This window comes from Hyperolius riggenbachi, chromosome 12 (genome assembly GCF_040937935.1).
Source record: "Hyperolius riggenbachi isolate aHypRig1 chromosome 12, aHypRig1.pri, whole genome shotgun sequence".
Lineage (NCBI taxonomy): Eukaryota > Metazoa > Chordata > Amphibia > Anura > Hyperoliidae > Hyperolius > Hyperolius riggenbachi.
In genome coordinates, this window is record NC_090657.1 from 92,621,416 (window position 1) to 92,634,152 (window position 12,737).

At 42.1% G+C, this 12,737-nt stretch overlaps 1 protein-coding gene across 1 annotated transcript in view; it reads right to left on the reverse strand.

Moving 5' to 3' along the window:
- The window catches only part of RPRD1B (regulation of nuclear pre-mRNA domain containing 1B), a 103,792-nt gene that overhangs the window by 60,486 nt on the left and 30,569 nt on the right, over positions 1–12,737 (reverse strand). Inside the window, exon 3 of the mRNA XM_068262844.1 lies at positions 5,023–5,159. Coding sequence (XP_068118945.1) covers positions 5,023–5,159 — 137 coding nt within the window. The remainder of the gene's footprint in view (positions 1–5,022; positions 5,160–12,737) is intronic.

Here is a 12,737-nt window from a genome sequence, read left to right on the forward strand (position 1 = left end):
CCACACCAATAGATCGCCCGCAGATCCGACATCAGATCACCTCCCAAATCCATTGTTTACATCTATTCTCTCCTCTAAACACCCACTAATTACCCATCAATCACCCCCTATCACCACCTGTCACTGTTACCCATCAGATTAGACCCTAATCTGCCCCTTGCGGGCACCCAATCACCTGCCCACACGCTCAGATTGCCCTCAGACCCCCCCCCCCTTATCAATTCGCCCGTGCAATATTTACATCTGTTCTCCCCTGTAATAACCCACTGATTACCTGTCAATCACCCATCAATCACCCCCTGTCACTGCCACCCATCAATCACCCCCTGTCACTGCCACCCATCAATCAGCCCCTAACCTGCCCCTTGCGGGCAATCTGATCACCCACCCACACCAATAGATCGCCCGCAGATCCGACATCAGATCACCTCCCAAATCCATTGTTTACATCTATTCTCTCCTCTAAACACCCACTAATTACCCATCAATCACCCCCTATCACCACCTGTCACTGTTACCCATCAGATTAGACCCTAATCTGCCCCTTGCGGGCACCCAATCACCTGCCCACACGCTCAGATTGCCCTCAGACCCCCCCCCCTTATCAATTCGCCCGTGCAATATTTACATCTGTTCTCCCCTGTAATAACCCACTGATTACCTGTCAATCACCCATCAATCACCCCCTGTCACTGCCACCCATCAATCACCCCCTGTCACTGCCACCCATCAATCAGCCCCTAACCTGCCCCTTGCGGGCAATCTGATCACCCACCCACACCAATAGATCGCCCGCAGATCCGACATCAGATCACCTCCCAAATCCATTGTTTACATCTATTCTCTCCTCTAAACACCCACTAATTACCTATCAATCACCCCCTATCACCACCTGTCACTGTTACCCATCAGATTAGACCCTAATCTGCCCCTTGCGGGCACCCAATCACCCGCCCACACCTCAGAACGCCCTCAGACCCCAGCCCTGATCACCTCGCCAGTGCATTGCTTGCATCTATTTCCCCCCTCTAATCACACCTTGAGACACCCATCAATCACCTCCTGTCACCCCCTAGCACACCTACCCATCAGATCAGGCCCTAATTTGCCCCGTGTGGGCTCCTGATCACTCGGCCAAACCCTCAGATCCCCCTCAGACCCCCTTCCGATCACCTCCCCAGTGCATTGATTGCATCTATTTTCCCCTCTAACCGCCCCCTGAGACACCCATCAATCACCTCCTGTCACCCCCCTAGCACTCCTATCCATCAGATCAGGCCCAATACATCCTGTCATCTAAGAGGCCACCCTGCTTATGACCGATTCCACAAAATTTGCCCCCTCATAGACCACCTGTCATCAAAATTTGCAGATGCTTATACCCCTGAACAGTCATTTTGAGAAATTTGGTTTCCAGACTACTCACAGTTTTGGGCCCGTAAAATGCCAGGGCAGTATAGGAACCCCACAAGTGACCCCATTTTAGAAAGAAGACACCCCAAGGTATTCTGTTAGGTGTATGATGAGTTCATAGAATATTTTATTTTTTGTCAAAAGTTAGCGGAAATTGGATTGTTATTGTTTTTTTCACAAAGTGTCATTTTTCACTAACTTGTGAGAAAAAATAAAATCTTCTATGAACTCACCATACCCCTAACGGAATACCTTGGGGTGTCTTCTTTCTAAAATGGGGTCACTTGTGGGGTTCCTATACTGCCCTGGCATTTTAGGGGCCCTAAACCGTGAGGAGTAGTCTAGAAAACAAATGCCTCAAAATGACCTGTGAATAGGACGTTGGGCCCCTTAGCGCACCTAGGCTGCAAAAAAGTGTCACACATGTGGTATCGCCATACTCAGGAGAAGTAGTATAATGTGTTTTGTGGTGTATTTTTACACATACCCATGCTGGGTGGGAGAAATCTCTCTGTAAATGGACAATTGTGTGTAAAACAAATAAAAAAATGTGTCATTTACAGAGATATTTCTCCCACCCAGCATGGTTATATGTAAAAATACACCCCAAAACACATTATACTACTTCTCCTGAGTACGGCGGTACCACATGTGTGGCACTTTTTTGCACCCTAAGTGCGCTAAGGGGCCCAAAGTCCAATGAGTACCTTTAGGATTTCACAGGTCATTTTGCCACATTTGGTTTCAAGACTACTCCTCACGGTTTAGGGCCCCTAAAATGCCAGGGCAGTATAGGAACCCCACAAATGACTCCATTTTAGAAAGAAGACACCCCAAGGTATTCCGTTAGGAGAATGGCGAGTTCATAGAAGATTTTATTTTTTGTCACAAGTTAGCGGAAAATGACACTTTGTGAAAAAAAAACAATTACAATCAATTTCCGCTAACTTGTGACAAAAAAAAAAAATCTTCTATGAACTCACCATACATCTAACGGAATACCTTGGGGTGTCTTCTTTCTAAAATGGGGTAATTTGTGGGGTTCCTATACTGTCCTGGCATTTTAGGGGCCCTAAACCGTGAGGAGTAGTCTTGAAACGAAATTTCTCAAAATGACCTGTGAAATCCTAAAGGTACTCATTGGACTTTGGGCCCCTTAGCGCAGTTAGGGTGCAAAAAAGTGCCACACATGTGGTATCGCCGTACTCAGGAGAAGTAGTATAATGTGTTTTGGGGTGTATTTTTCCACATACCCATGCTGAGTGGGAGAAATATCTCTATAAATAGACAATTGTGTGTAAAAAAAATAAAAAAATTGTCATTTACGGAGATATTTCTCCCACCCAGCATGTGTATGTGTAAAAATACACCCCAAAACACATTATACTACTTTTCCTGAGTACGGCAATACCACATGTGTGGCACTTTTTTGCGGCCTAACTGCGCTAAGGGGCCCAAAGTCCAATGAGCATCTTTAGGCTTTACAGGGGTGCTTACAATTAGGCACCCCCCAAATGCCAGGACAGTAAACACACCCCACAAATGACCCCATTCTGGAAAGTAGACACTTCAAGGTATTCAGAGAGGAGCATAGTGAGTCCGTGGCAGATTTCATTTTTTTTTGTCGCAAGTTAGAAGAAATGGAAACTTTTTTTTTTTTTTTTTTTTTGTCACAAACTGTCATTTTCCGCTAACTTGTGACAAAAAATAAAATCTTCTATGAACTCACCATGCCTCTCACTGAATACTTTGGGATGTCTTCTTTCCAAAATGGGGTCATTTGGGGGGTTATTTGTACTATCCTGGAATTTTAGCCCCTCATGAAACATGACAGGTGCGCAGAAAAGTCAGAGATGCTTGAAAATGGGAAAATTCACTTTTGGCACCATAGTTTGTAAACGCTATAACTTTTACCCAATCCAATAAATATACACTGAATGTTTTTTTTTTTATCAAAGACATGTAGCAGAATAACTTTCGCGCTCAAATGTATAGGAAATTTTACTTTATTTGAAAAATGTCAGCACAGAAAGTTAAAAAAGTCATTTTTTTGACAAAATTCATGTCTTTTTTGATGAATATAATAAAAAGTAAAACTTGCAGCAGCAATCAAATAGCATCAAAAGAAAGCTGTATTAGTGACAAGAAAAGGAGGTAAAATTCATTTAGGTGGTAGGTTGTATGACCGAGCAATAAACCGTGAAAGCTGCAGTGGTCTGAATGGAGAAAAAGGCTCTGGTCCTTAAGGGGCGAAAAGACTGTGGTCCCGAAGTGGTTAAACTTTTTTTTTTAAACCAACAAAAATTTTTTTTAATTAATAATTGCAGCTGAGGCAGCAATCATTCGATTTTAAACTGGTACGTGCATGAGAGGTGACAATGGGGGCACTTGCGGCAGTGGCATTTAGTGTAGGAAGTGACTCTCACATCCTAGAATCTTTAGGACAAATTGGAAGGGAATCTGAACTGGTTAAACATGGCTGCCTCCATATTCTCTCACTTAAGGTTGTTTTAAAGGGAACCTGAAGCGAGAGGAATAGGGAGGCTGCCATATTTATTTCCTTTTATACAATACCAGTTAAAAAGAAAGATGGAGGAGCGCTCCGTAGTGCATTAAAACTTTGAATCATAAAACACACAAGCATTAGGAACACTTACTCAAGAGTAATAAAAACAGGCATATCTTGGGTCAAGACCCCAATCAAATAACCATGGGTGGCAACCTGCTCCTCCTCTGTGGCCAGCAGTGGTGGGTGTCCCAGGTGGTGATGGACAGTAGGAGCCTTCCCTCTGGTAAACCTGTGGAGTGACCTCACGATGCGCTTTGGCGCATCCACGCCTTTGTCAAGTGACTAAACAATACCAGTTGCCTGGCAGTCCTGCTGACCTCTTTGGATGCAGTACTGTCTGAATCACAAGACAAAAATCCATAAATCACACACCTGAACCAAGTACGTGGCTAATTAGTTTTTTTGTCAAAATCATCTCATCTGCATGATTGCTTTGCAACTATGGCTAAAAGTATTAGAGGCAGAGGATCAGCAGGACAACCAGGTAATTTGTGTTGATTATAATATGTCAGCCTCCATATTCTTTTCACTTCAGGTTCCATTTAAAAGTGGATTTGCTAAAGTTTTGGAGTAAGAAAGGTGGGATGCTTTTTAGTCGTTTTTCTCTGCCGTCGAGATATTCACAATTACAACCTACCTAGGTGAGAGCCAGGGCTCTGCTGAGCTAAAACTGCCCGACTGGAGAACCTACTAGACTCTTGAGAATCTGCTGCTGATAGTGCCACTGGCTCTGTAGTAGGTGCACCTGAGCAGCGAGTAAGCAATGCACCCCAGAGAGAGAATTGGAACATTAGCTCACAGCAGGGTACTGGGTGTCACCAGACCAGGAAGTGAAATAAGACGGAACAGGATGTCCTACAACACAAATACACATATTTAAAACAATGCTGAAAATGTGTAAAATATGAATGTGGAGCGGGCACCTGTGAATGAAGAGGGTTAATAGGATGTGCCCCTCAGGAAGAAGTGCCCCTCACATCCATGTCTCAAGTAAAGCAGATGAGACCAGTGCCACAGAGGGTTCCTCGGGGGCGGAGTACCTGGCGGTTCTCGGGGGCTGTCATCCTCATCCATAGACAGTCTGAGCTGCTGGACGAAGTCGGCGGTGTAGACGCTTCGCTCCTGCCAGATATGTAGCAGCCTCTCCAGTGGTTTCCGACAGCCATCGTCTGCTTCACTAAACAACACAGAGACAACAAATCTGGTTTGTGAAAGCAGCAGAATGGAATGATCACACAATGTGTAACATTGGGCTACAATGGCTGAGGTTGTCAAAAGGCCGAAGAACACAGAAATGGTCCAACAAACCTGACCCGGATTATTTAACAGCTGTCTTCATTATTAGGCGATAAAAGCCTTCAGTCATCAAACCCATAGCGAGTGTTGTTAAAAAGTAAATTAAAGGGAATCTAAAATGAAAATAAACTTAAGATAGAATTATTTGTCTGTGTAGTACAGCTAAGAAATATATATAGGAGTCTAATATTGTTTCCAGTACAGGAAGAGTTAAGAAACTTCAGTTGTTATCTATGCAAAAGAGCTTCTCTGAGCTTGGGTCGCCGTTTTCTGGAGCACTTATACATCAAAGAAACAGATAGATTTTGATAAGATTCTTACTGCAGGGAAGTTGAAAGGGTCACCAATAGAACACAAGAGACGGCACACAAATGGCTGACAAGTGCACTTGTTCCGAATACAGCAAAATCATTGCAGCCATTTGTGTGCCGTCTCTTGTGTTCTATTGGTGACTTCCTGAAGCCATAGGAGCAATCCGGCTGAGACAAGGCACCGGCCAGGCTTAGGTCCAGGGGACCCAGCACACGAGTTCTCCAGGCATCTAAGGAAGTTGAAAGGGTCAGTAGCTCTACTTGTGTCACAGTTGAAAATACAGAGTGTGGTTTGTAATTGCAAACATGACAGAATATGCAATGATTATATATATTCTAATATGTATGTATGTATGTATGTATGTATGTATGTATGTATGTATGTATGTATGTATGTATGTATGTATGTATGTATGTATGTATGTATGTATGTATATGTATGTATATGTATGTATATGTATATATATATATATATATATATATATATATATATATATATATATATATATATATATATATATATATATATATATATATATATATATATATATATATATATAATTAGTATATATATATATATATATATATATATATATATATATATATATATATATATATATATATATATATATATATATATATATATATATATATATATATATATATATATATATATATATATATATTAGTATATATATATATATATATATATATATATATATATATATATATATATATATATATATATATATAGTCACTATATATAATATATATATATATTCTATTAATCATCAGTACTACAGATACAAATAATTGCTTCAGTGTCACTTTAAATAATGGCTATATTTTTCTATTGTATTTATAAAGCGCCAACATATTATGCAGTGCTGGACATTAGTTTAGGTTACAGACAATGTTTAGGGGTGATATACAGCAATATGACAATACAGGAATACATGCAAACCAGATCATGCAGCACAGTATGAGTACAAGGTAATGCTTAGTCACTGGGTGGGAGCATGGAGATTAGGCAAGGTGAGTTCTCAAGAGTTCTCTCAGATCCATAGGATGGGTGTACAGTAATGGAGGTGCTTGAACAGGTAGGATAACATAAGGAGGAGGACCCTGCCCGAAGGCTTACAATCTAGAGGCCATATGATTGTAGTGGTATGTGCAATCACATGACCACTGCATTGCACTAACCTTATAGCAATACTCACTAAGGGCTCGTTCAAACTAGAGGCGGTTTTTGGAGTTTTTAAGAGCAGGCGATTTGCACAATTCGCCCTAAAAGCGCTTACACTATGCTTTCCAATGAGATAGTTCTCATTGGGGTGTTCCTTTTGCTTTCCGCTGACAAAGGCACTGCATGTACCATTTTCAGGGCGATTTGCCCTGAATGGAAGGTATAGGGAAATTGCAAAGTGCTTGAAAAAGCGCTTTATATAGCGATTTCTCCAGCGCTTTAAATTTGTATTTATTCATTTCTGGGGGCAAAGTAACCACTTCCTAATTGACGTCAGAAAGTGATTTAAATAATTGCTCTGCTAAAGCGCTTACAAAAGCGCTTATAACACGCAGAGCAGAGCGATTACAAAAAACAAACAAAAAAAGCCGCTCAGCACGGGCAAGAGCCCGAGCGCAACGCAATGTGAACAAGGCCTAAGGTCTGCTATAACCTTGGTAAAGGTTGCAGACTTTTGCAGCAAAACAGCAGTCAATTCTTGTGCAAGGCATTTCTTATACAACAGATGAGCTGTGCGCACACTCATCAGTAACACAACTCCTCCATTTTGCTGTTGGAATACAGTCATGATATATCATGCACATCCTTTTAACATCAAATTCTTGATTGCTTTCTACTTTACACTGCCATTTACAGAGCTTACATACAGACAAGTTGCTAAGCAGTTGCTGCTAATGTTATTAAATGCAGTGGCTAGCATCTATGGCACACTAGGCTTTATCAATGCATAGAGACACATTCAAAAATCTCAGATGCCATAGCCTTTAAAGAGGAACTAAATTCAGGTCTTTCTGTTCTAAAGGATTAGCTTACCTTTATGTAAAAAAAATACTTCATTACAATTTATGGAAAGCCTAAAAAATCCCTGAAGCTATAGCTAGGATTCACTTTCCAGGGGGCACTGACAGGGTTAACCCTTTGTGTTTGGCCCCTGGCTCTAAAGGGTTTTGAGTCCACCAGATATCCCTGGTAGGGGACGCCAACTAGAGTTTTAGGGCAAGCTCCAAAGGCGACCAGGAGCATTAGGGAACCTTGTCCAAAGATTCCTTACGGTTTTACATAATAGCTGGAGTCAGGATTTGAACCCCGACTCTAAAGCGCTCTGAGTCCGCCAAGAGAAAAGCGCAATATATATGTTATGTGTCTGGTAGGGGATGCCAACTACTGGAAGGACTCAGTGGCAGGTCATTGTATACAGAACATGACTGTGTCCTAACATGATTTGACAATGCCACCTCGGGTTGTCTTTACCGACAGGCAGAGAGCTATCGACAATTGAACTGTTCTTTCCAAGTAGTTGCACTATTAAATATATAGATGGGTTCAGAGTCTCTTCTATGGATGAAAAATGTGGGTCGGGAGCAGCAACCCGTGCTTGCAAAAATTCAGTTTATATAAAAGTGGACCTGAACTTGTTGCACAGGACGAAATGAAAAACAGAGAGAAATCTTTCCTGTATGTATTTCGAGAGTTTAGCCTGTCTAATTCCCCCTCATCTGTGTCTAATCACATGTTGTAATTTAATCTCTCAGCTGTGTCGGCTCAGGAATCTCCCCTGCCATGGCAGAGCAGCTAATTTGTAAAGCACATGTTGTAAACAATATGTCTGCTTCCATGAAAGCAGGAAATAGGAAATCCAGTAATAAACCTGCAGTGTTTCCATCAGCTGTACCAAAGAATATTTTTTCTTTAAAGGTTACTACACTGTTGCTTATCTTCTAGAGAAGAGAGGAAGTTCTGAGTTCAGCTCTGCTTTAATTTCAAGCTATTGTGTGTCCTATTTCTATGACCGGAAAGTCACTTGAAATACAGAGGAGTAAAAAGAGACTGACTGGCAGTATACAAGAAGAGTACAGAGTCAGCATAGATGGCGCAGGAGGGGTTAAATTATCTCCCGTCTTCTTTAGTAAAATTGTGGATGAAAGCTCCCGCTGAGCTGATATATGGCCTTGAATATAAGCCTGTTTGGCGAAATCTCCATCTTATGATTTATGTGAAGGTTGTTTAACTGCCAAATGCTGCTGGCAATATTTTATCTTTTACTCCCTTCCTATTCTAAGTGTATGATCGCTGCATCACAATGCATTAGTCCCCTTGTTTCATCCTAAAGTACCAAAGAGCGCTCAAGTGATGTCTAGAGTCGCCGCATCAGCTACTTAAAGGATAAGTACACTTCTAACACAAATATTGTGGTTCAACCTCACATTGCCCCCTGAATTTATAATGCAATTACAATGCATTGCTAATTCCGCCTTATCCTGAAGAGGTAGGAGGCCCACATAGCTGCCTATCATGGGCATAGAGTATACATACAACTAAGATAAAGCAGACCTAAACTCAAACCCAGAACTTCCACTCTGCTCTAAAAGATAAGCAACTGCATAACAATCTTTAAAGAGACTCCGTAACAAAAATTTCATCCGGTTTTCTTCCATCCTAGACGTTCCAAAAGCTATTCTAATGTGTTTTGGCTTACTGCAGCACGTTCTACTATCACCATCTCTGTAATAAATCAACTTATCTCTCTCTTGTCAGACTTGCCAGCCTGTGTCTGGAAGGCTGCCAAGTTCTTCAGTGTTGTGGTTCTGTGATGCATCTCTCCCCTCCAGGCCCCTCTCTGCACACTGCCTGTGTGTTATTTAGATTAGTGCAGCTTCTCTCTGCTCTATTATCTTTTACAAGCTGGATAAATCCTCCTCTGAGCTGGCTGGGCTTTCACATACTGAGGAATTACATACAGGAACACTGGTCCACATGACAGCCCAGGGGCCCCAGGTCTCTCTCACTCACTGGGTCCCCCAAACCACCATGCGACACCTAGAGGGAAGTGCGGGCAAGCCCTGGACCTCTCACCTCCAGGGAACTCACCCCACCACCTCTAAACTGAATGCCAACTGCAACAAACACAATTGCTAACTTCCAGTCAGAGCAATATCCTGCCTCTATCTGGCCAGCAGACGCTTGTCAGCCAATCAGGTGCACTGTCATACACCCTTTGCCTGCTGTACCATACCTAGCAGGAATTACATAGATTAGCATTCAGGTGGGAAACTTCGGTTGGACGCAATCGTGAATTGCGTCGTTTAACAGGGACGCCCCGTGTAGGCACATCTCCCACACGGCCCCTGGGCTGTCATGTGGACCAGTGTTTGTGATTTTAAATTTTATTTTTTGCAGCTTCTACGATGCGGTTGACAGGTGAGTGGTTAGGGAGGGGACCGTGTGAGAGATGTGCCTACACGGGGCGTCCCTGTTAAACGACGCAATTCACGATTGCGTCCAACCGAAGCCCCCCACCTGAATGCTAATCTATGTAATTCCTGCTAGGTATGGTACAGCAGGCAAAGGGTGTATGACAGTGCACCTGATTGGCTGACAAGCGTCTGCTGGCCAGATAGAGGCAGGATATTGCTCTGACTGGAAGTTAGCAATTGTGTTTGTTGCGAATTACATACAGGCACAGCTGTCTGCACTCTGCAGGAATAAACAGCCTGACACTTCAGTGGAAGATAGCTGCAGGGGGAAAGAAACACACAAATGATCTCTTGAGATTCAAAAGGAAGGGTGTATACAGCCTGATTGCGTATGGATGTATTTTCTATGTGTGGACATACTGTACATCAACCTACTTCCTGTTTTGGTGGCCATTTTGTTTGTTTATAAACAAACTTTTTAAAACTGTTTTTAACCACTTTTAAATGTGGCGGGGAGCGGCGAAATTGTGACAGAGGGTAATAGGAGATGTCCCCTAACGCACTAGTAGGTTTACTTTTGTGCGATTTTGACAATACAGATTCTCTTTAAAGAAAAACATTCGTTACACCTTACAGAACTCCTACAATAAATCTGCAGTGTCTACTTCCTGGTATCACGGGAGCACGGAAAGAGTTAACCTCCTGTGTTTACATATTACCACATAACCCGGCACACACCTTGGCACGGTTTAGTCAAAGCTGACAGCTCAAATTACTGTGATTACTTGCAGAAAGTACAAAAAAAAAATCTGAACTAGGGTTCGTGGGGTTGAGTGGAGTTCAAATGCAATCTCTGGCTGAGCCACCCCCCACCCCCAATAGGTCAAGCTGCCAATAAAAAGCAGGGCTGTGGAGTTGGTACAAAAATCTTCTGACTCCAACTCTGACTCCGGGTACCCAAAATGGCTCTGACTCCTCGACTCTGACTCCTTAGTCTAATACTTACCAGGGCTGTGGATTTTGTACAAAAATCATCCGACTCCCGACTTCTCAGTTTATGAAATCTCTAACTTCGACTCCGGGTACCCAAAATTGCTCCGACTTCTCAACTTCGACTCCACAGCCCTGATAAAAAGGTTGCTAATCACTCGCACACTAGGTAGTCATTGCTTCAGCATGATGTGTGTTTGGCCTATTCCCTCCATGATGTCAGATAGTCAGTGTAGGCTGCTTTATACTTGACCTACAGTGGGGTGCGAAAGTTTGGGCAACCTTGTTAATGGTCACGATTTTCTTGTATAAATCGTTGGTTGTAATGATACAAAATGTCAGTTAAATATATCATACAGGAGACACACACAATGATATTTGATAAGTGAAATTAAGTTTATTGGATTTACAGAAAGTAGGTAATAATTGTTTAAACAAAATTAGGCAGGCGCATAAATTTGGGCGCCACAAAAAAGAAATGAAATCAATATTTAGTAAATCCTCCTTTTGCAGAAACTACAGCCTCTAAACACTTCTTGTAGGTTCCAATGAGTCTAGATTCTGGTTAAAGGTATTTTGGACCATTCCTCTTTACAAAACATCTCTAGTTCATTCAGGTTTCATGGCTTCCAAGCATGGACAGCTCTCTTTAACTCACATCACAGATTTTTAATTATATTCAGGTCTGGGAACTGAGATGGCCATTCCAGAACGTTGTACTTGTTCCTCTGCATGAATGCCTTAGTGGATTTTGAGCAGTGTTTAGGATCCAGCCTCAGGCACAGCTTCAGCTTTGTCACTGATTCCTGGACATTGGTCTCCAGAATCTGCGGATACTGAGTGGAATCTATGCATCCCTCAACTTTGACAAGATTCCCAGCCCCTGCACTGGCCACACAGCATGATAGAACCACCTCTATATTTTACTGTAGGTAGCAGGTGTTTTCCTTGGAATGCTGTGTTCTTTTTCCTCCATGCATAACGCCCCCTGTAATGCCCAAATAACTCAATTTTAGTTTCATCAGTCCACAGCACCTTATTCCAAAATGAAGCTGGATTGTCCAAATGTGCTTTAGCATACCTCAAGTGGATCTGTTTGTGCTGTGGGCGGAGAAAAGGCTTCCTCTGCACCACTCTCGCATATAGCATCACCTTGTATAAAGTGCGCTGCCTGGTTGAACGATGCATAATGACTCCATCTGCAGTAAGATGATGTTGTAGGTCTTTGGGTTGACTGACGGTTTTCACCATTCGTCGCTTCTGTTTATCCGAGATTTTTCTTGGTCTACCACTTTGAGCCTTGACTTGAACTGAGCCTGTGGTCTTGCATTTCCTCAATATGTTGCCAACTGTGGAAACAGACAGCTGAAATCTGAGACAGCTTTCTGTATCCTTCCCCTAAACCATGATGGTGAACAATCTTTGTCTTCAGGTCATTTGAGAGTTGTTTTGAGACCCCCATGTTGCTACTCTTCAGAATAAATTAAAAGAGGAGGGAAACTTACAACTGACCCCTTAAATACTCTCTCTCATAATTGGATTCACCTGTGTATGTAGGTCAGGGGTCACTGAGCTTACCAAGCCAATTCGAGTTCCAATAATTAGTTCTAAGGGTTTTGGAATCAATAAAATGACAACAGTGCCCAAATTTATGCACCTGCCTAATTTTATTTAAACAATTATTGTGCACTTTCTGTAAATTTAATAAACTTAACTTC